We start from the raw sequence: 27790 nt of genomic DNA, 5'->3' as shown, positions 1-27790 counted from the left end.
TGTGGTCTTTCTCCCATTTGACAAAGATACGATTCATGTTTTATATAAAGAGAGTTTGTAATGATTTTGCATTTTGTTTTGAACAATGCAGGCTCACATTCTAGTGGATTGTGGAGAGGATAACATGTGTATTCCAGACCTACAACTTTCAGCTAAACTGTAAGCCCAAAGAAATTTTATTTTACACTTCTATAAATCTAGTTAATTACACATTTTGGGGTGTGAAGAATAATATGGAACTACAATACTTGCAGTGTGCACATCTCTTTTTGATATAAACTATGTGTTGGATAATCCTCTGAAACTAAGAGGTGCTCTATGAAGAGGTCACGTGAGTGGGAAGGGAACATTCTGATTGGACAATTGTCTCCACATACCAATAATATACACTGGTGGATGTGAGGCCTTTTTACGCTACATAAGTGGAGTAGAGAGAAGGGTGTAATAACCTGTGCTTACTTATTACATTTCATGAACCAATCAACTTGCAAGTCAAAGAAAAATGGTAGTGCCTCAACATTTGAACTGTACTTAAAAATGGCAATTTATCTTGCAGCTAAAAGAAGTGAGGATGAATGCTGCTATTCCAGTGTAGCAGGCAGGTCCCTAAAGCTGCCGGGTTGACGGAGTGCAGGGGCTGCTTTTTACCAAATGCCACCATCCTCCAAGTGGCATTCTGCATCCTCCTTTAAATGCCCCAATTCACTCTCTTGTGTTATCCATCGTTCACATGTTGGAACACGATTTACATTTGTCTAAAAATTACCCCACACAAGAAGCAGCAGCTGTGGACCTCACAGAAGGGGCAAGTGTTAGCAAACCATCCATTTCTAGCTACTGTCCTAACACTAACAGAGTGTGCTATTCTAAGCATGATGAATACCTGTCCTAGGTCTAACAGAGGGTGCAAGAAGATTTATCCAGGGGAACTGACCTAATGACTTCATGTCAAGTAGCTGTAATAACCGCACACGTATATTATAAAAATAACTGTAAAAAATAAGGCCTGATTCATACAAGTAAACTTACATGAAAATTTAATCTTACGATTGTTTGCTATTCACAAAGATATTTACGAATAGTATCTTTACGAGTGCGGAGTCTCTGCACATAAAAAGACCTAGATACTCCGCACTGGTAAAGATGCTACTGGTAAATCGCTTTGTGAATAGCAAACAATTTTAACTTACACAAAACTTGTAAGTTTACCTTTGTGAATCAGGCATATAATATTTAAGCGCTAGAGCTGTTTCAGTCTAGCCTTCACATTGTGTGTATTCAAATGAATGATCACGAAAGTGTAAGGAAGAGCGAGAGACTGTGGAGTCTGTGTCAAGGCAGAGAAAGAGCAAAGTTCTTCGACTGCCATTACTTCAGCCATCCATTCATCCATTCATCCATCCAGCTCACCCTTCTGGACCTTTCTTTCCAGGGATAAACATCAACTCCTCATTGGTGATGAAAACCATATTGTGCTTACGGTAAACGCGCGAAATGAAGGAGAAGGGGCCTATGAAGCCGAACTTCACGTCATCATACCCCAGGAAGCGGATTACGTGGGAGTTGTGCGAAATGTCGAGGTAAGGGCTACCGCAAAAGCCAGGACAAATTATATTCCTGTGCTGTAGTGTATACACTTACAGGGTACATGGTACATCTTTCTTCGGGAACAAAACATTTTCCAGGAAGACTAAGATGACAAAATGTGAATATATGTGGCTTTGTGCAAAACTGTCAAATGCTACAAAACCAGCAGCAGAAGCCAGGGAGTTAATCCTCAAAACTTTGTATCAGTTCGAATTATCATTACGTGCTACAAAGTGTGAAATTAGAAAATGCCATAGACATTAATCAAAGATATTTGAAAAAGCGTTTGGAAATGAATAACAAATGTAGGCTTCATCAGATCTTACACCCACTCCCCTCTCCCCCCCACCCACCCACCCACCCAGTTTCGAAGCTTTTTTTCTTAACAGCAGTAAAGCAATGTAATCCCCATAATAAACGTTTCACTGTTCTTTTTTGTGTTCACTGGTAAAGATATAGGACTCTGCTTGCAAATAAATCCTATCTCTTAAAGTTTCGTTGCTTAGACTGATTTATATACTGCTATGTTTTGCTTTTAGCCTAAAAACACAATAACGGTTTACTCTGTTTAGTCTTTTCATTTCCAATATGCTAGTGCCCAGATTTGTGGTGAGAATTTCGTTTTAAAAAGCAAGTAGTTTATATGAAATTGATTTTCGTGTAAAAAATATAATCATTCTTTTTTCTGCCAATGTTTAATGTAAGCTATGGCACTGTTCCTTTGAATTCTGGGACTTGTAGTCCTAGTTTTATGATGGAATAAAAAAGACCCAGAAAATAAAAGGAAACACCTGGAATGGAGTAGCTCATCATCTGAGAAACTTGACAGGAGAGACAGTAGACAATAGAATAAATTCAAATGAGAGGGAAGGAAGGGCACCTACAGAATTCGATGCTGTTTGTTTACCCTTTAGAATAGGCTGCTTTCCCAAAAAGGGGCCTCAAGTGACAGGCAACCAATAGACTTTAAAGTCCCCCTCTGGAATCCAAGATGGATTTCTTTGACTAGTTTGTGTATGCTCTCTTTCTTGTGCTTTATGTAGCCTGACTAGAGGCACTGACAAGTGTTAAGTAAAAAGAGGGGCCACAGTTCATATGCAAAATGAAATGTCAGCGTGCTGATCTGCATGGCTAGCTTTTCGAAGATTTAAGGATTTGCTATTAGAAATCCTCTTTATGGTATCTGGAACTCAGCTTTATTGGGCGTGTATAACAATCTTCAACAATGACAATTCATACATTTTGGGGTCTCACACCTGCTTGTGTACAGTAGTATAACATGCAGTATCCCTAAATCTCTCTCTTAGCACTGCTGTTGCCATTCAGCTCCTATGTTACTCAGAACTCATGATACTTTCGCCTCTCCAGTCATTTCTTGAAAGCACAGTCTTGGTAAACTACCTAACAAGTCGCACTTACAAACATTCTCTGCTAACACCCACCTCCCTGCCTCTGACTGCCATTTTCTGCTGACAGCAGAGTACAAGGTAAATGAGTTCCCACCACCGCAATGAGCATACACTGCTTATAGCTATTCGTTTTGTAATTCTGAAACAATGCTGTTTTAAGAAATACTTGATACCTCCAGATCGACCTTTGTTGGCTGATAATTGACCTCCCCCTCCAATATATCCTGCATTTAGGGAATCACACATCAGTAAGCATCCAATTAGTAACTGACACTCTCTGGAAGTCAATTATACTAAGTGAATTGCATTTCCTGTGAGCTAGCCAATCAGAAGGAAGCCAAGCCTTTCTGATCCATTCTTTGGTTTCTGTGTGAGCTGCTAAATGTCCTTTTAAAGAAAATCTTGTTATGCACCGTTACTTACCCTTTCTGAATTGGCCTCTAATGAGTTAGGTGGTCGGGGGTGCTCCTTAGAAGCAGTGCTCCTCTCACAGTAAGTGATCTTAATGCACACAAACAATAATTAATGTTGTTTTGTGAAACATGTATACCTTTCAAGATATGTTAATTCTTTGTGTTCATATGAGTGTATTGTCTTTGTACAAACAGATGTTTCCTGGCAGTTGTCAGTGTTTTTGTCTGTAGGGCAGGATGCAATCAATCAACTTTCCATGTTGATTTAGCACCGTTTTTCATCTGGGTGAGATGCAAAACATATTGATCTATAAATCCTTTAGCATGCTTGCCTGGTAACATGTGGAGACATGAATCAAATTCATCACAGCAAGTTACAAAATGAAGGCCACATTAGGATAGTTTCTAATGTACATAAAAAGTGTCTTACTGATGGCCACCCTTAGGAATTTTCTTGAGACAGTTACAGTACACACATTTCATAATGCTAAGAAGAGTACAGATAAGTTATATGGGTTAAAGAGCCCCCTGCCGTATACTAAAAGGATACTGCAAGTCACCGCTGAGTTCCATAACCATATAGAGGAACAAGGCAGAAGCCAAGTTCCTTTGTAAGGTTATAAAACTTCAAGGTGGCTTGAAATATCTTTATCCTGTACACCAGGGGGGATTGTATCCCATATAATACATAGTCATAATACCTGTCCCATAAACCACTTAAAACCTTGGTGCGTACTCGTACCTATTTGGTATGAAAGAGCGAGCATGTCTGCAAACATCAACAATATAAATTAAACGTCTAGTGCAAAATTAAACACATCAAAAACCTATGAGATTTTTGTTGCAATCAGATATTAGAAACAATTCAATCCAAGACTTTAAAAAAAAAGCTGCACTAGCCTGGATTGTGTAGAAACATGCAGAAAGATTCTAGCTTTTCTCTATCTAAGAAGAGGAAGAAATAAATATATTCTCTCTGCTTATCATTGTAAACTATGGAAATTGAGCAGAAGAAAGAAAAACAATGTTCTGTTTTTGTTGCTTCAAACAGCTGCTTCAGTTATGCTCTGCAGCAGACATTGTAACTTCGAAACTCAACTGTGATAATTTAGGGTTGTCATTTTCTTGCATCTTTTCTTTATAATCGACCACTGAGTGTGTCACTAGTTTCCAATTATAAAGAAATTAGAGACATGCATTTATAAAGGGATTACAGAATCCCATGTCTTATAATTCGATTAGTGTACATCTTGAAATTACCTAGAGATTGAATTTCTCTGAATACTCCTCAAGGCATAGAGAAAGCATGCCTAGGTAAAAGAAAGAAAGAAGAAATTAATGGAACAAAGAAGGAAGTGAAACACTGGCGCTGAATGTTGTATTAATTACTTATAAGCATATTTGTCTATACCTTGTAAGGAATGGACTGCTTGGCTGTAAGTAGCTAGTTGATCCATCACAAAATGCAAAGGAATTACTCCTGCTGTTGTTCACAGATGATAGAGTCTCCATTCAGTACAACTAAAGGAGCATTGATCCACTTTATAAAAAATGCCCTACGCCTTGTAGCAATGGTGGTCAGACTAACCCTAGAAATGTAGGCTTTGCTCCAGTCTGATAAGAGCCATGTGAGTAGTGCTAAAAATCACACAAGGACACTGGTACAGTCAACTTATGAGTGGTCCTTACTTCTTGCCCTCGCACTGCACTGCTTTAAAGTAAAGTGAGATATCATCACTGACTATAACCTCACTTTAACCTTAGTATTTTTTCAGCTAATATGGACATATATATGCTAGTATATAGTAGTACGTCTGCAGCCCAAATAACATTTTTGCGGCTGCCATTGCAGGACTTTTGTACCCAGATCCTGTATCCTGAAAATTTAAAAATATTTAAAGGAAAATGGGTAGCAACATCAACTCCCTTGAACTAGTGATGGGGCCAGAGGGGAAAACTCTAATTGGCCAAAATCATTTTGCTGTGGGTATCGCAGTACTCCCACAGGACCCAGTGTCGCCCTCCCATGATATGCTGTGGTATCCTATGGGAGCCAGCACCCAAGCTTCACTCCCGTCAATCCATGGTACAGTGCAAGCTTCACTGAAGAATCATGCATGGTACAGCGGTACCATAGAGATGAAATTCCATGGCACCACAATTGTTATTTAAAAAAAGTTTAAATTAAATGATGAGTGTCCATGGGGAGGATTGGCACCCACTGAGGTTTAGGTGCAGGATTTGTCCAGAAGCCGGGCCCTGCAGCCAATCCTTTACTATGCACAATTTTCTTCTTATGATGATATTCTGATGCAAGGGAAAAGAGGGTGGTGTCTGCCTACAAAGACAGATCCTGTGCTATATGTCCAAGTCCTGATTTAGAGTTTGGCCATAGGATATAATGGACTTGCTGTACAGCAAATGGGATATCCATCATGTTTGTGATGGAGTAATCTGTTGGCTAAACTCTAAATCAGGTCCCAAGTCTTGGAAACCTGCTAAACCACTTTATATGTAGGTAAGATGGTCACAAGATTGGCACATCTCACCAACACGTCTGATCCCTAAATTGCCTGAGTACAGCTGGTAGGGCCCGCTTTATATATCATCACCTCGCATCCGCCTAAGGATGGTCTAGGCTCTCGTATGGACCACATTTTCCATGTATCTGCCATCCATCATTAGCGGAGCTTAGAGGAAATCAACCACTTCCTTTCTGCAGTTGTTGGGCTTCTATTCATGATGCTAGAGAGATCCTGGTTTCTATAGGAGATGCACACCAAAGCCACATAACCGCCCTTGTCATGATCAAAATGGGACAGCATATGTCACAGAATGGGCTTCAAATGGAGTAGGCCCCACAATTACTGGTGCTGTGCTGCCTCTATACCTTAAACTACTGCTGTCTGTTTATGAACTAGAGAGAGAAGAAATTAAATTGTAGTGAACGACTAAGGTCCAATGGCAAGAATAGCATGTCCATTGTCAAGCAGATTTTTACACCAATTAATTGATGAGTCTGAATTGGTGTAAAAGGAGATTTCTCCGAGGAATGACGACCTACTGAATATTCGTCTCTGCTTTTCAAAAAATAAGAGGCAGAGACAAACCAGTCAGCCAGGCACCGAAACACATAAATACCTTCCTTCAGGTAGAATTGCCATTAAATGTCTCAATATTTTATTTTTGTGAATATATGAGGGGATGAAGAAGGCTGAAGGGCAGCACTGGAATCTCTCCAAAGAATCTCAGAGGAAGATCCTACTGTCCTGGTTAAACTGGGATGTAGAATTAGGAGAGGAATTCCCTCTGATGGAGCAATGGAATAATCATCTAGAAAACAAGGAATTGACCAGTCTTTCAGAGCAATGTTTTGTAAAGTCAACATCCTAGAATATCACCACAACTTACATTTTGTGCATTGTGGAATTATTGTGTGGTGGAAAAGAACATTTAAGGGTTTACTAACAGATTTTGTTTCTTAACTGCCGCTCTCTGGAGGCTGCTAACCAGTAGCGGCTCCTGGAGAGAGTGCTGCGGGCGGTGTGGCGGGGGATGGGAAGGGTGGCATTTGGCATTGCAGCGCTCACAATTTAATTTTTTTTATTCATTCATTTCTTTACCTAACTCCAATCGGCTGTATGCTGGAGTTTACTACCCCCGACACCCTCCCCCTCCCATGCCCCGCCCCACCACCCCGCAGCACTCCCTCCTGGAGCCGCTACTGCTGCTAACACTCCCCTCTTGTCACATATTAAGTTGGCATAGCATGCTATGGAACTCTTGCCGTTATTTTCATATCTATTACTTATTACTGAAGTGATTGAGGACAAGTATCATTCAGCAATCAACTTTGGGGATAATGTCCTCACGCTTATAATGACTTTTAGCTGTCATTCAACACTGGCAAACACTGACAGAAACACTGTAGTTTGTATATATTCAAGAACTCCGTAATAATAAAACGTCATTACATTTAGGTAGCAATGAATAAACGAAAAGAATGCAGGGGTAAGGAAATGAAGGAAGGAAAGGAAAAAATTAAGGAAAAAAGGAAAAATACATAGCACAACATGTGACAAAAAAACAATATAGCAATTTAGGAATTCCCTAACTCTTCCTTGCAGGGTGAAGCGCTTTCGAACTTCACTTCCTATTTTAGTGTACGTTTCAGAAGCAAACACTGTAACCTGATAGCCTTCATCATTTAATTGTGTTTTGAATTGACGGCCACATTTGCCTTGGTGATTTATGCCTCCCCTGCACATGTTTCCGGCTCTTTCATCTCCTTCACACTGCGAGCAACTGGCCTGGGTGTAAAAAATCTATGAGCCATGAGGTTTTGCTCCCAATGTAGATATTACATTTGAACCACATCAATCATTTTACCTCATTTCAGAAAGGAAATGTATGGTGCAGATTTGAGTTGCACTTGTTAAGCCTGCTCTACCAGCAGGAACTGGTTCACAGTGAGTATTTTACTTGCAGGCGCACCCCACCTTCGTTTCATGATTTCGATTTTTCTGGAAGTAAGACCCTATGTGTGGTATAAAATAAACATGCAATATAAAAATACAAACGAGGATTATGTATGATATGGTCGTATATCGCCATCTCAGTGTTCTGTTGACATTTAAGAAACATTCAGTTTTAGAGTGTAATATTCGATGTATTAGCATTGTTGAGCATGGGTGGGTCATGACTCACTAGAGGCGAAGTCACATATGCATATATGGTCTATGTAATGGCTTTTATTCATGTGTATTTATTTTTAAAAAATGTAGTTCATCAAAACTATGATTCAAGGGGTTAGGTTTGTGCACTAAGGTAAAAGGACTTTGAAGAAGCTTAGTGACTATTATGAGAGTGGTTTAGTGTAGCATCATTATTACATGTAATCTGTGAGGCAGTAAGCGCTGTTTTTCTAATTTCAATTTTGCTCTACTTTGATGACTTTGTCTTTTGCATTGAAGTAATGTGAATGAGCAATTATTAATACAGCTGCTCTAGATAACTTGGGTTATTGGGTCATGTTTATTTTACTGCGACAGTATATACATATGTACATACCATGAGAGTGAAAATAAATGTGTCCCAATAATAAAAACACACATATATACTCAAAAGGGTGTTTCAGAAGCCAAAGCGGAAATATGCATCTCGTCCTCCAGTTATGTTATGTTATGTTATTGGATCATTTTTATAGCGCACGGCTACTCAGAAAGAGTGTCCCGGCGCTTTTATTGGAAAAGACAAGAAAACTGCAGCATAATAACATAACACCAAATAAAAGACTAAAAGAGTAGTGAGCCAGAGATACCAAAAAGGACGGCTACTGAGTAAAAAGCCACGTCTTAAGGCCTTTCCTAAAAGCCAATAAGCTAGTGGCACCCCGCAGGGCCAGCGGCAGAGAGTTCCATAGCTGAGATGCCAGCACTCCAAAAGAGCGCCCACCAAGGCGCGCTTTCTTTACCCGAGGGACGACAGCAAGGTGCAGGGATTCCGACCTCAGAGACCTGGTCGGATGATAAAAGACCATTCTCTTTTGGAGGTACTTAGCTCCCCCCTTGTGAAGAGCTTTATAGACCAAGGTCAAAGCCTTAAAGGCGATCCTCTTACGAATGGGCAACCAATGTAACGTTACCAACAAGCCCGAGGCACTGGAGCGCCTACTAAGGCCGAAGATAGCCCTGGCCGCGGCGTTCTGCACCACTTGAAGGCGCTGCAGCAGGTACTCGGGAAGGCCCAGGTAGAGAATGTTGGAATAATCCAACCTGGACCCAATCAGAGCCTGAACTGTCAGCGTCCTATGTTCCACGGATAACAAAGGAAGAAACCTCCGCAGCATCCTAAGGATGCCGAAGCACATGCCAGACACCCCCAGGATCTGCGATTTCAAGGTTAACCTGTTATCCAGCTTCACCCCCAGATTCTTTGCAACCTGAGAGGAGCAGGATGGAGGGAACATATCCTGTGGCCACCAAGTCTGCCAGTCAGGCTCGGTGTCGCACCCAAAGAAAAGTACTTCGGACTTGTCGGAATTGCACTTGAGGCTGTTAAGATGGAACCAATGAAAAACAGCCCCAAGGCAATCCCGAATACTCTCCCCATCAAAGTCACCTCCTCTCGAACAAGAGAAGAGGAGCTGGGTGTCATCCGCATAGGATACGATCTGGGCACCATGCGACTCCACCAGTGCCGCCAACGGGGTCATGATGATGTTAAAGAGGGTCGGGCTCAAAATAGAGCCCTGAGGGACCCCGACTCCCAGAGGCGGCATCACGGCGGAATCAGGCGGGGCCCAGATCGTTTGCCGGCGGCCGGCAAGAAAGGAAGAAAACCAGTCGAACACCGTCCCCCGTATGCCTATCTCGCGAAGTCTTGCGAGGAGACCATCATGGGGAACGGTGTCGAAAGCCGCCGACAAGTCTAGCATCACCAGCATGACTTTGCCCCCAGAGTCCAGAACCCCTTTAATGGTTTCCGAAACCTCCAGGAGCGCAGTCTCAGTGCTAAGATGGGGACGAAAGCCCGATTGGGTGGGGTGCAAGATCTCATTAGATTCAAGGAAATTGGAGAGCACGCCTTGAACGTGCTTTTCCAGAATCTTCGTGAGGGCCGGCAGCAAAGAGATGGGCCTATAATTAACTGGGGCCTTCGGGTCTAGGCCAGATTTTTTAAGCAAAGGGATCACCATCGCCTGCTTCCAGGTTTGCGGGACCACACCTAGCCTCAGTGAAAGATTCAAAAGCGGATTAGCCAGCGGGTTGATCACCTCCGCGACTTTCGCTAGAAATTTAGCCGGGCATGGGTCAAGGGGAGAACCCGATTTTAAATTGCCCATTAGAGCCAGGGAGTCCGGAGCAGAGATCGGAGGAAACACACTCAGCGTCGCCCTTGGCCCGGTCTGTGGCAATATGGTGATATCACATTCAGTTTGGCCCACAGACATTGGTACCAGGAATGACTCCTGGATGCGTTGGATCTTGCTCGTAAAAAAGTCAGCAAGATCCGCCGCCCAGGTACCAGATGGTTTTTGGTCCGAGATGTTCGACCAAGGTGAGGTGAATTCTCTCACGATGGAGAATATCTCCTTGCAGGAGTTGGAAGCAGCATCAATTCTCCTGGCAAGATACGCTTTTTTTTCCAGGCGAATGTCCCGGTGATAAGCCTTGACCACCGTTTTATAGGTCAGCTTGGCAACAGTGTCATATTGTGCCCGCCAAGCTCTTTCGGCTACCTTGCACTGCTGCCGCGTAGCCGACAGTGCAGCGGTAAACCAGGGCGCGGAGACCCGTTTCGGTGTCGGGCGAGATGTTACTTCCGGGGCGAGATCGTTTAGCCTGTCCAAAAACCAATCCTGCATGGTCTGCAAGTCCCTGTCTAGGTCGCCTGATAGGAGGCAAGGATGGGCCACAGCTGCTTGAGCCAGCAACTCTGGGGTTACTCGGTGGAATGCCCTATGGACACGACCCTGTTGGTGTGCAGGGGTAGGCACTGACTTACCTATGCCCTTGATGACAAATTTGGCAAGGAAGTGGTCTGACCAAAGGACAGGAGCAACCTCTATACCCTCGAGAGGGACAGACGAGAACACTTGGTCAAGGGTGTGCCCCTTCTCATGCGTGGGCTCCTGAAGGTAGGGGACAAGTCCCAAAGGGGTTAGCGCCTCAGAGAGTTTGGTGGCAGCCGGGTCGGATGAATCATCCAAACGAAAGTTGAGATCACCAGCCACGATAAAATGTTCCGCTTTCAGGGCCAACTCAACCAACACCAAATCCAGATCTTCAAAGAAGGTGCCGGGTGCACCAGGTGGCCTATATATAAGCAGTCCCTTAAAGGATTGGTGGGGCGATAGAGTAATAGAGAAGGCTAGGGTCTCAGAGCCACGAATGTCAATAGCTGGCAGGATCACACAGGGGGTTCCTTTCCGGACCACTAGCGCCACTCCACCTCCCCTTCCCTTGGCTCTATCCTTTCTGAAGATGTTATAATCAGGCGGGATAGCCATAGCAACATCAGGGTTAGAAGAGTCGGTCCACCATGTCTCAGTAAGCATGAGGCATAGTGGCTTCTCTATGTCGAGAAGCTCATAAATGTCCTGCGCATGTTTGCATGCTGATCTGGTGTTTAATAGCATGCAACCAAAGCCCATCCTGAAGGTGTCAATGCTCGGCCGTGAGGTAAGCAAACGGGTCGGGTGCCAGCCACAACCCGGGCAACGGGATTTCCCATGAAATCGACCGGGAAAAACAATGCGACAGCCAGAGACAAGAGGATGGAAAGAGCGAAGATCGCTGGAGGAATAGCGCAAGACGGGGGTCCCAGGGGGACACATCCCTGATGGTAGAGTCCCACCCGCCGCTCCGCCCGCCTCCGGGACGCTGACGGGCGCAGACGGGCAGGACTCTGGCTTGACTCCGGCGAGAGTCCGGCGCTACCGCTGCGCGTCACCGCTGCGCGCAGGGAGCGAGCATTAAATAGGGCTCACCTGTGGTCCTCGCAAGCGCTAGAGCGCTCAAACAAGTGTCTCCCTTGCAACTCGCCACCCCCAAGATGGCGACCAAGCGCCAAACACGAAGGCAGGAGAAAGAAGAAAACAATTCCGCTAAAAGAGCGGTGAGGGGCCCAATTTATATGCAAGTGTGTGGGCTGAGCAAGATACAGTTAAAAACAGGGGATAATGAAATTAAGAATCACCAAAATACAAAAAGCGGTATTTTAAGATCTATAGATTTTGAGATCACATCTGAATCCTGTAAAAAGGTTTAAAATGCAAAAAAAGTTATTACACTCGTTTTTTGTGCTGTAAATATTTGCCCCTTATAGTTTTTCAAAACAGGTTTATGTAAGAATGAACCAGTTGTGTGGCTGGGACTAAATTCTGAATGAAGTATATAATAGCCCATCCTAAATAACTGCAGAAAAGTATTTGTTAATAGGCAACTCCATCTTGTACTTTAATGGTTTCCTTAAAGAAGACACACAAAGACCTGAGTGGATAGGAGGACATTCCATTCTCCAGCACCTTCATTCTTTTTCTTTCCTGGAGTATCAGATATGCTCCTCTTCTAAATGGAGGAGCAACCAAATTGAGAACATCTTAACTATGGGAATGAATGCACTAATTACTTACCACTAACCTTATCCTTCCCCTGTTGTCTCTCTTCATTGTCTCAGTTCTTATTTCCTATGGTGTTTCTGCATCATGTGGACAAGCAGGTCTGCTTACCCTTTCCTAATACATAACAAAGCCTACCTGTTGGGATGAAATGGTCCTTGCATTAGTTGTGAGCATACTGTCCTGCCTGGAGTTAAGAAAGGAACACCCCTCATGTGTTTTTAACTAATTGTCTTTTGCCAAACTGGACATGAAATTATGCATGTCTGTATGCTGAGGGCCAATGTATCTTGGAAAGATGTATGTCGTTACAATGCATACTTTTACAACGCATACCTTTACAACGCATTTTTTACACCGCAACATCCATTACAACGCATTCCATTACAACGCATGCCAACGCATTTTTTACACCGCAACATCCATTACAACGCATTCCATTACAACGCATGCCATTAACACCCAGCACCGATCTGTACTACATGTTTGACACCTTTACGTATTTATTTGAGTTGTCTTATTACTCACATGATTGGCTTTGCAGTCACTTATTTGTACTATTTGTACTGTGTGATCTATTGATTTACTTGTTTGACTATGTTCCCTCACGTACCCTTCTATGTAAAGCGCTCTGATATCTGCGAAGATCTTGTTCGCGCTATATAAAACTTTAAAAATAAATAAAATAAAATAAATAAATACAACAAAATCTTTGAAACTACCTTTACAACGCATTCCACTACAACGCATACTACATTTACAACGCATACCATTACAACGCATACCATTACATTGCATATATGGTAAGTATTGGATAGCATAGGGGTAAAAATTACCATTCTAACTCCAGGGGGTGCAACAGTAGGGTAAGTGTTGGATAGTGTAGGGGTTAAAATTACTATTGTAACTCCAGGGGGTGCAACAGTAGGGTAAGTTTTGGATAGTGTAGGGGTACAAATTACTATTCTTACTCCAGGGGGTGCAACAGTAGGGTAAGTGTTGGATAGTGTAGGTATGCATTGTAATGGTATGTGTTGTAATGACTGCGTTGTAAAGGTATGCGTTGTAGTGGTATGCGTTGTAGTGACATGCGTTGTACGGGTTGCGTTTTAATGGCATGCGTTGTAATGGATGTTGCGGTGTAAAAATTTCGTTGTAAAGGTAGTGTGTTGTAAAAGTTGTGTTGTAAGTGTTGTTTCCCATCTTGGAATGCTAAACAGAGTGTGGCTTTGTAGCTTTGGAGGTGAGGTGGGGGTGGGGGGCACACCATGTGCACCATACTTAATTGAGTGTGACTATTGTCAGCTTTCCAGAATGTAGCGAGCTGACAGTGATGGACTTTTTACATATAACTGGAGCAAAGAATAGCATACAGTGGACTGTCCCTTTTAATTTGGTTCTGCCAGTCTCCAGTAACCAGGTCCTTCACTGAATTGTGTGCTTGTGGATGTGCATGTGTGTGTGTATGCTGCGTGAGTAGCAGAAAGAGTAAAGAGTGTCTGTGTTTTTACAGCGCAAGAACATTTTGGGGTTTTCTCACACTGGGTCCATACAAAATGTCTCAGACTTAGCCACTTCACTTAGATTCTATAATTCACCCTCCGAGGCATTGATTCTCAAATGGACCTTTCTCCATCATAGTTATGGGTGAGAAATCATGATGTTACACTGGTTGCCACTCAATGAGGACCAGTAACTGGTAGACAACTCACAAGATTGTAGATCAAGTTCAAATACGCTACTTTCAGAACCATGCTATGGAAATAGAGTACATATAAATCACCATGGGGTGACCCAGTATCCCTCAGAACCTGGGCAATATAATGTATTATCAACAGTGGTTCTGTCGGGTGCAAAACTGATTTCTTCAAAACATATCTAATAACCATTTACATTCGGTTACTTAATCACAAAACGAGCTTGGCTAACCATTCAAGCTCTCTTCTCCTTTTTATAATATAAATCCACACTAAGAGACAAACATCAATTTATCAAATAGTTATTCATTCAGTTATTCATTGACAGATGCTTCACATAATTTTCATTTAATTTGAAGTTCAATTCACAGTTCATGAAAAATTAATTACAACGGCGCATTGTTAGAAGAAAAGGTGACCTGGACCTGGGGGGCACCTTTTGGGAATTAGAAGTCTCTCTAGGAGAGGCCAGCAGCAGGGCACAGGAAGGTCCAGTTGAGTATGGGCAGCTGGGCAGATGCATGACAAGTCTCTTGAGCTTGATATGCCCATCTAGCTCAGAACTGAAGGCCAGTTAGCTATGTTGGAGTCAATCTGGTGGTCCTGGGTTCAAGGAGCATGTCCAGTCTTCCTTCCTCGGGCAGCAGGATAGCAGGGCAGTCCTTGCAGCAGGGCAGCATGGCATTCCTTCCAGCAGAAGGGCCACAGAACAATACTTCTTCTTAGTTTCCCACAGGTCCAGAAGAGATGAGGAGTGTGGGTCTAAGGTTCCTCCTTTTATTCCTGGTGCTAGTTTTGAAATGGGAGATGCATCTGGAATCCCCTTGCCCCCGCCTCATGGGTTGTTTGGAATTTCCTTCCTCACTACGCTGGTCCCAGTCTGTCTACAGTCACAATAGACTAGTGTGAAGTTCTTTGTGTGTGAGTTGAGGCAGTGTCTTTGTTGTGCAAGAGTGACAGGTTACAGCTCTGCCCCCTCATCAAGTCAGGATAGTCCATCCTCCCAACACCCAGGCCCTCTATTATGGTACTGCCTGGGAGGACTACAGAAAGATCAATTGCCAACTACACCTAAACATATGACCCACAAAACAGGCTGCAGTCAACAACTGGTTAGAACAAGAATAATGTGAATTAAAATCCAAATATGCCATTAAAAAACGTTTTACATTACAATTCCTCAGACACTTAACTTGCAATAACTACTTGCTCCCAAACAAATGTTATAGCTTAATAAATGAAATACGGTAACCCAATATTATCCTATGGGAGAGGTGGGCCTCACAACAGCGAAAAATGAATTTGCGAGTTTTCCCCTACCAGTACATGTAAAATGTAAGAGTGCAAGGGCCGGACTGGGAACAGAAACCGGCCCCTGGCAAACTGCTCAGCCGTCCCCCCCCCCCTGTGGTGAGGGGGAGTGCAGCTGAGCAGTTTGCGAGGGCTGTTTTCGGCCGCTTTTGTTACCAGGGCCGATATTGCCGACCCCCGGTACCAGTCCGGCCCAGCACTCTGGGGTGTTTATGACCTGCCCTATACATGACTTATACGTATTAAAAAGGGAGGTTAGGCCTGCCAAAAGGTTCATTTTACCATGTCAAAATGGCATCTTAACAATGCCCACACAGGCTGCAATGGCAGGCCTGGAACATGTTTTAAAAGGGCTGCATAAGTGTGTGACACAATAAGTGCAGCAGGTCCACCAGTAGCATTTCATTTACAGACCATGGGTACCTGAGGTACCACTTTAGTAGGGTACTATAAGTAAATGAAAAGTGCCAAATGGGTGTAAGCTAATGTTAACATGTTTAAGGGAAATATCACAAACGTTTTAACACTGCTTAACCATTCTAAGCTAACAAAAAAAAATCATCAAAACAGGAGGGGTGAAGGTAAAGGGTTGGGGTGACCCTGCAGAGAGGATTAGGTCCAATATTCTTCCTTGTATTTTGTAAACTGCTGTGTTCTGGACCTATCTCCTCATTGTGATGTATCTTTGCTGTTTTCTGTAAAGCTGTGTTGTTTGTGTGTACTTTTTTAATGCATTAATGGTTTTGATTGTACTAATAATAGGTGTGTTTAGTTCACTTTCTTGAAAATAATTGTTATGTTCACATTTTTTTGTCAACAGAAGAGTTTTGGGGATTAATAGAAGGAAGTGACCCTTTTGGTGGGAGCTTCTGACAGCCCTAAGGCCAAATTCAATTTACCTGACACAACTAACAAGTTGTAAAAAGTGTAGCTTCAAAAAGGAAACCTATTTGCACTCTTTCCCCCATGTAGAAGAGAGGAAACATGAATTGTTATCGATTCAGACAAACATCTTGGGTATTGCACGAAAGGTTTCTCCAAAAATAGGAAATCTATACAAGGTTGGTCTGTGGTTCTTGTTAGTTCTGTTGAATATTTCAAGAAGTTGTCACTCATTCAGACCATAAACATGTTTTCGAATTTGAGTTCGGCGCCAGGGATGCTTAGCTTCTCTACTAGCTTTGAACACATCATTCTAAATAGCTAAAAATATCTAGAACTCAATTTGGATCTGCTGTGTGTATGATCCCAGAATATCATAACCATAATATTGTCTGTCAGAAATATCGTGCTCTAAATGTGGAATACAAAAATATTACCTGAATTGGGTTAATAAAAAAGCTACATCCAATGGGTCGATATTTTTGTAAAGGATATTTAGGACCCAGTATTTCTGTCAGACAATATCTCTGCTAACAATGTTCTGACACACAGCCTCTGCTGTGTGACATTTTAATAACTATCCAACAGAAGGCATCTGACAGACCTTAAGTTCTCAAAACACTAAAATAAACTGTAACTAAGAAGTAGAATGTTTGGGTACTTAAAGGGCAAACGTAGTTTTAAGTGCCCTGCAAAAAAGCGAGTGGTTAATGAAAAGAGGGCTGTTTATTGAACTTGAACAGCAGCAGGAAGATGAACAAAACATCTGCCTTGGTGAGTCACTTGAGGCTGGAACGAGCAATAAGGCATTGGCAGCAGAACAATTCTGCCTGTAGGAGTGTAAAAGCAAAGTCTGCTATAAAGATGCATAGGACTTTTTAAAGGCATTGCTCGATGTCTAGAGGTTTTTAAGATAATTCTTTTCTTTCCAAGAAGTCAACATGTGGTCAGATACACAGAGGCCAGATAGAGGCCTTAAAATCTCTCTTACCTCTCTTTACATCTACCCACTCCTAAAATTACCCTTACCTCCCTTTCACACTACCTTCTCCCTTCCAGATAAGTGGTCAATGTGTAGTGGCTTTAATCAAGTAAGATTAGCAAAGACAATGTTGGGGACCAGGGTGGCTTGAGCCAGGTTTCAGTAGGTGTGCAAAGGTCTACCTTATGATTTATAGTCAAACTGTGAACTTGAGTTGCATTCTTATGTGTGACTCAAAAACAATTAAGAGAGGCAAACTCCAGCCAAAGAGCTGAGCAGGAGGAGGATTGGTCTGGATTATGGGATCTTAGTTAATGGACAAGATACATTGATAGAGGAGTGGTCCGCATGGCCCAACAGCTGTACGAACCTGGCACGGATGAATACAGACAGGCTTCCCTTTTGTGTGCTTTCTGCATGCTGCTAACACACCTGCTATGCATGGCCGCTATTCAGCGGTCTGTGGGAGCAATTCAATAGATGAAGACAGCATCGAAAAAGTGGCTTCAAACTTTGCACGTAGCCGTCAATACCCGCGGGGCATGGCAAAGATGGCTCTGCCCAGAAGCAGGCGCTCCTTTCTGAAGCTTGAAAGCTTGCCCCCAAAAAGTGTATTTGGACCCTACAACTTCACAGATCTGTCAATCTGACAGAAGACTCACTGTATTTAGAAAGCTAATGTTGGAAGGATTGTTAAATCCTTTGATTTGCTGTGTCTGAAATATAATTTGTATTTTACACATTTGACGGTTCATATATAGTTGTAGTTGCCTTAGTTGCTAATGCTAGCAGTAGCTGTGGTCCGTGCAGGTGAGAGCGGCGGGGCAGCGGGATGTCGGTTGGGGGCGTTTGTCGATTTCAACAGACGATGACGAGGGAAAATGAATTATTTATTTCGTTTTCCCTCCTCCTCGTCCATCAAATAGCATTTCATCTGGAGGATGAAAGGGTGGGGGTGGTTTTTTAACAGTGGGGGCTGCTTTTGTTACTGGGTGTCGGTTTTGCAGCGGTTTTGCAATATCGCCCCTGTAACAAAAGCAGCAGTGCACACTTGCGCACTTACTCCTCAGTTACCCAGGGGGCTGGTACGACACAATTGCCAGGGCTTCCATCAAATAGCATTTCCTCTTGGGGATGAAAGGGTGGGGGGTGGTTTTTTAACAGTGGGGACTGCTTTTGTTACTGGGTGTCGGTTTTGCAGCGGTTTTGCAATATCGCCCCCATAACAAAAGCAGCAGTGCACACTTACTCCTCAGTTCCCCAGGGGGCTGGTACGACACAATTGCCAGGGCTTCTTTGGGTTACTAGTCCGGCCCTGGGTACGAGACGTACCAGCTGCATGTTCCAGTTATAAAATGCAAGATGTATAGCAAAGGTTGCTTCTTTGCCATAGGAAGAGTTAAATGTTCTCAGCTATTTTATTGTATCGGGTATCCGTATCTCATCTCTCAGGTAGGCACTGAGAGTTGTAATTTGCCACTTTGCTGTGATTGGCATTATTAATGGCAAGCTTGGAAGTTTGGCGTTCCCATTGTAATACTCAGCAAACCACCGCCTGAGCATTAGCCTGTACTGGCCTCCTCTTCCATCTGCTTTCTGCTCGTTTCCCCACCCCCACAACACAAACTAAATGCAACCAATAAAAATACAAATGCTGCCAAAACCATCAAAAGGCATGCAACCAAAAAGAAGTCAGACAAACATAAAAGCACACCAAATCAAAATACATTTAACATTGATGCCCGCAGCTTTCCAAAGCAAGATGTCTCCAGCCCCACAGCAGGCCATCAAAGAAAACAAAAACCGAGACAGGATTAGTTTGCTCTTGTGGGAGAAGAACAAAACCATGCTTGTCCAAAACACTGAATGTAAAAAAGTGACGTATGTGAAAGAAACAACAGTATCATTAAAGACATTTGTAACTATGGAATTAAGAAATGCTTGTAGATTAATGGCACTTGTTCCACATATTACACTAAACTATCCAGTCTCTCTCATTCACAGAAACAACAAACCTGCCATTTCTTGTCTTCCTTTCTTTGATACGTGCAAGCATTTTTCTCTTTATTTGATTTTAGACTTGCGAGGTTGTGGTGGTGCTTTTCAATTTAGTCTTGCTAAAATACTCCTGTGAAGCAAATTTATATTCAGCATATGTGCTTCAATTATTACTTTGAGTTTTTGCAGTGATCTATTATGCCACTATGATTTACCTATTTTCTGCTTTTCAATAACTCTGTAATATTCGTCAAGGAATTGCAAAAAAATGTAAATGTAAATGTACATGTATTTATATAGCGCAAATCGCCCACATCGCAGGCATCTATGCGCTTGCTTAGGGAACCCGTCCTGGTATTCCCCTGTGAGATACCCCGGCAGGGTATCCACAAGGTGAAAGCCAGGCATCCCGCCGCGTTGTGGAGATTAAGCAAGCTATTGCCCAGAGTCGCAGAGTGTGAACCCGTGAGTCGTGTAGGCACCGGAGCGAGAATTATCGAGTCCGTGGAATTATTGAGCCCAACCCCCGTCGGGGCGGGGAATTGAACCCTGGTCCAGGGCCGATCTCAGCTTCCGGGTCTGCCGCCTCTAACCCCTGAGCCACACTTCTCCAAGGTCTCTGTGGCAGGAGTCCCCTTGCTTTATTTTAATACCTGTCCATTTGGCGCAATTACTTCTCTGTGCCTCCATTTCACCTAAACAGGTCCAGCTAAGAAACTCAACGCCAGTAGTTTCAGAATATGTTTCTATCTGGGCCTAGTGGAGGCTGGTGAACAGGAACATGTGCTCAGAGGAGCCCTTACTGTGGGTTAAGGGAATTACCACATGATAAGGTTGGTTAGAAACCCAGAACCCACCCAGTGTGGTGTTTGAAACACAAAAAGCAAAGCCATAAATGCATAGGGCCTGATTCACAAACTGCATTTTTGTAGTAACATACACTTTTGAATGTGTTTACTACTTGTTGGTACTCACAAACTGCTCTTTTATAGTAATTTACACTTTTGTAGTAAATCCCTACCTCCCTTATTTTCTATGGTCAGGTGTTGCAGTGCCAGTGTGTAGGGCTGGACTTACTACAAAAGTGTAAGTCACTACAAAAGTGCAGTTTGTGAATACCGAAAAGAAGGAAATGAACTCAAAAGTGTAAACTTACTCAAAGATGTACATTACCCTTGTGATCCAAGCCCATAGTTTGTATTTTGTAAACTAGCGACAACACATATCTTATCCAACAGTCAAAATCTGTACACAGCTCAAATTTACGAGGTTGATCATAAAACCGTTATTTGGAGAATAACGAAATGAACTAAGGTACATATTTATATGTCATTATCCTTTATTTCATAATTATTGTCACTTCTAGTAACATTGCCACATTATGGTGTACTATGTATAGAAGTTAAATGCTATGCTTCAAAGAAAATAACTAGAACAGCAGGCTAGTTGTCGTGGGGGGGGCACCTCCTTCCGCCTCCACGAGGTGGTTGAGGGTCACGCGCGCAGTGGTGCAGTGCGTGGCGAGTCTTGTGCAGTGCACTCGCGCGCACACACGTGTTTAAAATCAAAGACGTTTACTGTCAAGAGAGCAGCATCGTTTTCCCCGACAGGCTGTGGTTTACCGTGACCTTTGAACCCCATGTCAGTTTTCTTTTGTTGCAGGCATTGCGTAAATTGAGCTGTGAATACAAGATGGAAAACGTAACTCGGATGGTGGTTTGCGACCTTGGAAACCCTATGGTGGCTGGAACTAATGTAAGAGAGGCCCAGAAGGACTTGCTGATTTTTATCTAATTGAATTTTAAGGGCGGCTAATGGGGAAGGGCCCGATTCACAGCATATATCCGTTTGGCTACAGTAAAGCAAGGTCTCTGTGTACAGGAAACTGTTAGTCTAATGAGATTCAGCTATCAACCATATGCACATTTACTGATTACATAGTTTTAGTAAATGGAAGACATTTTCTTTTTTTAAAATACATCCATTAAGCGTACAGTATAAGAAACTCTCCTGGGAAAAAAAACAGCTCTGTAGATAAGAAACCCTCTTCTATGCATGCTTGCTTAGAACATATGTTTGCTGCATGATTCAATTAATACAATTTTTTGCACATGTGTTTTTAATTGTAAAATTCAGACTGTGGAGTGATTTTAAAGCTTCAGAGCGTGATTTTCAATTTTCATGTACTTGATTTTTGAGTGAATATTTTCATGGAGGTCACACCGACCAAAATTCTACAAGTACCTATTGCATTGCCCATGGCTTGTAACTTCAGTTTTTTCTTTCCAGGCAAACAATGCTTTTTTAAATTACATGTTTTCGTTATTAAGAAAAATCTGTCTGTACAGAGTGTGTCATTTATCATGTATCCTTCAGTGAGATTTTTTATTCCTACATGAAAACTGAAATATTGATCGATTTGTACTTCACTGTATTAATGAATTTGCTCGGCACTACGTGACATCGTCTTATTCTGATTCTTATGCAGTATTTTAGACAGTTCTATTTATAAATTTGTTTGTTTGTGAAGGAAGTCTTTACTGTTTTTACTAGATGCACAATTAATTGAGCCACAAACAATAAACAAATTGGATAGTAATTCTGCAGTTCTGCAAATAATTGCAGACTTATTGAGAAAAGCTCGTTTTTTGTCAGAGTAAAGCATTAGGTTAATCGCAGCAAATTAGTCCTTTACTTGAGCTTTACTACTGCCTCCAATACTTGAATATTCCCTGCCGATATCCTGTCGTTGGTCTTTCACAGCCTGTTTCCAAATGTTAGTAATGTATCGGAGATTATTATATTTTATGCTTTAAATGTCTTTTTACCTATTTGCAAGTTAATTACTTGATGGTCTCTCAATTTTCCTTAGCTTTCTGTTGGACTGCGATTTGTTGTACAGCATTTGGAAAACGCAGATTTCAGCATCAAATTTGATCTGCAAATGAGAAGGTTAGTTTGTCTCTTTGAAATTGTAAGATTAATGATACATTTTACTAACATAACATGTTTTACAAAGATTTCCAAAGTTACTTAAATAAGATATACTCTGATACTTTACTTTAGTTTATTTTAGTGGAATTTTTTTACTTCATTTTATTTTAGTGGAATTTTCTTCATAACATTCTGCCTATTATGATGCAGTCACCTCAGGGTGATATGGTATATGAAAATAACATTTGCTAGCAACATTTGGTGGCAGGTTGTATTAAGTGACCACAAGTAAATCTTGAAAATGTTCAGACTGCACATGGATGGGAGTTGTCAGCTAGTCTTTCCAAAACCAGACCAGGCTTTCTCTAAAAGTAATGTGGTCCATTTGTCAGGTAGACATGACAGATGAACATATACACTATGTTTTTTATTTTTTTTAAATCAAAGTCTAGGTTTTATTAATATCTCGTACAGTAAAACGATGTGTATTTTTATTTCCAAAACATGAGGCTTTACTTTAATAATGACAGAACAATACAGTTTAGCAGAAACTAGTTTTAGTGTCAGCCAGGGCCGGACTGGCTACCGGGCTGTTTGGAATGCTGCTGAGCTGGGGGCTGATCTCGTTCATGGAGACCTGCGTGTGCTAAACAAAATTAATTTTGCTTTAATTATTTTGAAGCACACGCAGGTCTCCATGAACAAAATCAGCCCCCACCGCAGTGAAATTAGCCCCCAGCTCCGCAGCATTCCAAACATAGTCAGTCCGGCCCTGGTGTCAGCGTTACGGTACTGCCCATTAGACAAGGTCATTGGTGAGATGTAGGGTGTCCCACCACAGGAAGAACCTTCACTAGTGGATATAGCATGAGAGCTGAGGTAGTGGCAGGGCCTATTATCATGAAGTAGACGCTCATTCAATAAGTTCTCCCTTCTGCCACCTTCAGAGCTGTAACGGTTTTTGGTACAAACAGTACCAGAAGTGATTGCCTACCGCCGTCCAAAATGAAACTAATACTCTGCAAGTCTCGTCTGCAGCGAACATCATTGTATCCCCCAAGGACCTACCAAGATGCGGTATTATTCTTGAGACCCCTTTCACAAGCATAACATTGCTACAGAATTCAGTGCTTAATTTGTGCTGATAATAAGTGCTGAGTCCCAAGGAATTGCTCAGAAAGCGGCAGTAGGCATTATCAGCCGTGGTCGGTAGTGGGAGTACCTGCCGGGCGGTGACGTGGGGAGGGGGAGGGGCAGAGTGGGGGGTAGTAAACTATGGATTACGGAGGTTTACAGGTAAGTAAACATAAATAAATAAAACAAATTTCATTGCGCGCACTGCATCGCATTTGGGGATGCCGTGCACGCAACGAAATTCGTTTTATTTATTTATAGGTTTACTTACCTGTAAACCTCCGTAATCCATAGTTAACTACCCTCCACTCTGGCCCTCCCCTCCCCACATCACCGCCCAGCAGGTACTCCCACTACCGACCGCGGCTGGGCATTATTGAATGTTGTTGCACCAAATAGCAAGGCTGTGTAGTCTTGATTCCACCTCATGCCTTTTTAAGTTTAACACCAAATACTCCCACACCCTTTATCTCACTGTTTGAAGTTCCTTATTTCTCATCTTTTCACAGTTTGTTCACCTTTCTCTTGCTCCTTCTTTGTTTTTCACTTTCTTGCTTTGGGTCAAAGTCTGATCAAGAAAAATAAGTACTGATCCCCAAAAATTAGTGAAATTGGGCCCCACCTGCAATCACTGGATCAAATTAAGCATTGAAACAAAGATATGGGAGGAACAACACATCCAGCACATGTGAAGCAGATCAATTAGAAAGACTACTTGCAGTGCAGCACCAATTGTAAATTACACCATAATGTGCTATCTCGGTCATAATGACACTTTTTGCACTACTGTCAGAGGGGTATTCATTTGTATAATCTACTTTCATGATCAATAACTATTAGAAAATGAGCTACTTCATTTAAACCACTGATGGGGACGTACCTTTGTACAAACCTTCACAATATGTTCTGATTACAACCTAGGCACTGATTTTTTGATGTCGGTCAGTGGCTTTCCAACCGACATCTTCGGTTTCAATTCTGGCCACTGTATTCCGAATACGGCGGTTGGAATTGAAATCATCCGGTCATTCCAGCTGGCTTTTGATGAGCTCAAGAAGCCCGTTGGCCAGTCAGAACCAGCACGTAATCCCTTAAGGACAGTGTTTCTGCCGTCGAGATTACGATGTTGGTTGTCCACGGGCTTTTCATGTCAGGCTTTCCGACATTAAAAAAGCCTGTCGGAAAGCGACTTTGGGGCCCCTAGCAGGATCCCCTTACAACAGTGGCCTCCACTTGGGGGCCTGGGGTGCCCATATGGTGCCCCCCCTGTTAATCCCTGCACTTCTTGGTGCCTGCCATGCAGTGCAGAGATTAACAAAAACTCTCATTTCTCGATGGGAGCTTGTGCTGTGGCCGGTTTCTGACTGCAGCACACGCTACCATTGAGGAATGGGAGCTTGTGAATTAACCATGTGACCCATGTGATGTTGCATCATAATTGCGGAGTCAGGAACGCTGACCTACGGTCGGTCGGTTCCGCATCCGCAGCAATGTCGGTCGGAAGCAACTCTAACCGACATTGTAATCAGACCCCAGTTGTAATATCACAACTCATATGTAAATTGAAAATATAATCCGTACCCTACTGTAATAACATATAACATCACAGCGCTAGCTGTCAACGTCAGACAGCATAATGAAGCTTCATGAGCAGAATGCCAGTTGTGCAGAAAAAAATAAAGGCATTTATATTAGCACAGAAAAGCAAAACAAATGGTAAGCATTTAAAAGTCAGTGGAAGTCTGTTGAAAAACTCTCAGCCTTGTTCTGCTTCCTGACTCCAGTCAGACTGATACTGCTCATGTTAACCACACCCTTATCCCCATAAACATCACAGGTATGTCAACCTCTCCACTTCCCACCCACTGACCGCTTATCTAAAGATAGAATTTCTTACTTGATTCTGTTGCTCCCAGCTAAGATATTTAGCAAGCACTCTGTTGATTCCCACCATAGCCAACCTATTTGTTCAAATATTTATACATTTTAAATGGTCTGCATGGAGTTATCTGTCCTATTTATTCCTTCTAAATCTTCACCCTCTGCCCCTGGTTCTCAAAGTTGGATAATTCCAGTCCTCTAAAATATAGGGACTTACACCTGCACTCACCTCACAAATAGCAAAGGGTGTAAAGCCAGGGACAAATTGTTATATAAACATCTGCTTCTCCATACTTACCTCCACTAAGACAAAATCTTGTATTTCCATATGACTATCTCCTCTTTTATCATGCTCACCCTTGAATCTCTTTCTTCTCAAAACCATTAAAAAGGGTATCTACATTACAGTGACCTTCTCCCTCACCATTTGCAATCCTACCATTCCTCCAAAAAGGTTTCATTAAAGGAAGATATTTACATGAAGTAACACAAGAGCTTCTAACTGCAATAGATATCGCAACTAGTGAGAAAATTCCTCTTACCATTCTTGCTGTTGATGCCGCAAAGGCTTTCGATAGGGTCAATTGGGCCTTTCTTGAGAAGGTTATGGTCAAGAACAATTTCGGACCTCACTTTATCTGTATGGTAAACCAGATTTATAAAGATCCAAGATCTAAGGTCCTAATTAACGGTAGTTTAACAGAAAATATAAAGATAACCAGAGGAACGAGACAGGGTTGTCCACTCTCCCCTTTACTATTCAACTTATATATTGAACCACTGGCAAATAAGCTAAGAAACAATAACAAAATCACTCCATTCAAATATGGCACTTGGGAGAAAAAAATCGCTCTTTCCGCGGACGATTTAATGATTTTTACTGATGATTATCTAAAAGCTAAAGCAAGAATCGAGAAAACTTTAAAGACATTCGGGAAAATCTCAGGATATCTGGTGAATCAAACGAAGACAGAGATCATGACATGGAATACGGCCTTTCAAAGCAATTTTATAAAAAACGAAATAAGATACTTAGGAATTCTAATAAATCATGATATAGCGAAGATTGCAAACAGAAATCTGAATAAAGTTGCCGGAGATGTAAGAAAACTGCTTGAGACATGGACCTCTTTACCATTAAGCCTGATTGGGAGATCGAATATAATCAAGATGACCGTCTTGCCAAAGTTTACCTTCCTATTTAATGCGATACTGATGTAATTTGGAAAGACGGAATTAGCTCGAGCACAGAGAAACATAACAAGCTTCATATGGGCAGCAAAAGGCACGAGGATTGCATGGAAAAAGATCAGGAGGAGCAAGAAAGATGGTGGGTTGGCCAGCCCAGACTTGGTGGAGTATTGCAGAGCTTTCCAATTCAAAAATATTAAAGTATTACTAAAAAACCATGAATACTACCCTACCTATTTTCAAGTAATTACAAAATCAGAGGATCATGCGTTGTTTAAGTTTGGACACCCCAAATACTTCAAAAAAATAAAGCTCAAGATATTAAGAGATGCAGTAAAGATGTGGACACAAATTAGAGACATTCTAAAAATATCGTACCATAGCAAGTGGGCTCCTATCTGGGAATCTCCTGGAACCCCAGAATGCTTCAAAGACACTCTCGCACTTGCATTAAAAAGAGCCGACATCAAATATTGGGGACAAATACTAAATGGTCCGAACTTAAAAACATGGTTAGAACTGCAAGAAATGACAAACAATACATTATCTAAATTTAAATATTATCAAATGTTAAGCTGGTCTAGAACTCTACCCAGTATAAATGGTAATGAGAAATTGGAAGATGACATGATCAAAACAGCGCGATTACCAAAAGAAGTAGCAAAGTGGTACTGGGCTCTGATAATGGCCAATGATATAAACGTCAACATGAAAACCCAAATATGGGGGAAAGACATAGTAATTATGGATTTGGACCTAATTTGGGAAAAATCAGTAGATAAATGCTGGTCCAACTTGAAATCTGAGGCTCTGAAGAGGAATCATTTGTATACAATCCATCGGGCTTATTGGACACCAAAAAAACTCTCCAAATTTAAAAATGCTGGAATAAAGAAATGCCCTAAATGTGGGGAAGAAAAATCAGACGACATCCACATGTTTAGAAGCTGCCCTCAATTGAAAGAGTTTTGGGATCAAGTCGGTAAGACCCTGAGCACTATCCTGTCCAAACAACTAACTGTGAGTATAACTCTTATTCATTTTGGGATATTAGACTCAGGTAATGAAGGGGGGCTTACTAAGGAGCAGGAGAATCTCCTCTTTGTGCTAATAGTTCTTGCAAGGAGAGAAATTTGTATTAAATGGATAGGATCCTCTTGCCCAACGCATGCAGAATGGCTGAACTCGGCAATAAGAATAAACAAACTTGATAAGCTAAGAAATGTAAGCAAAAGATTTAAGTTCTGGGA

The 27790-nt window shown here is 42.0% G+C and overlaps 1 protein-coding gene across 1 annotated transcript in view; it reads left to right on the top strand.

The window, feature by feature from the left end:
- Window positions 1-27790, top strand: part of ITGA8 (integrin subunit alpha 8) — a 721129-nt gene that overhangs the window by 480939 nt on the left and 212400 nt on the right. The window contains exons 19-22 of the mRNA XM_086941818.1: window positions 92-159; window positions 1433-1580; window positions 21063-21155; window positions 22273-22352. Coding sequence (XP_086797944.1) covers window positions 92-159; window positions 1433-1580; window positions 21063-21155; window positions 22273-22352 — 389 coding nt within the window. The remainder of the gene's footprint in view (window positions 1-91; window positions 160-1432; window positions 1581-21062; window positions 21156-22272; window positions 22353-27790) is intronic.

This window comes from Lissotriton vulgaris, chromosome 10, assembly GCF_964263255.1.
Source record: "Lissotriton vulgaris chromosome 10, aLisVul1.2, whole genome shotgun sequence".
NCBI classification, from domain to species: domain Eukaryota; kingdom Metazoa; phylum Chordata; class Amphibia; order Caudata; family Salamandridae; genus Lissotriton; species Lissotriton vulgaris.
Note: the sequence above shows the minus strand (reverse complement) of the source record. Positions and strands in the feature narration are given on the sequence as shown.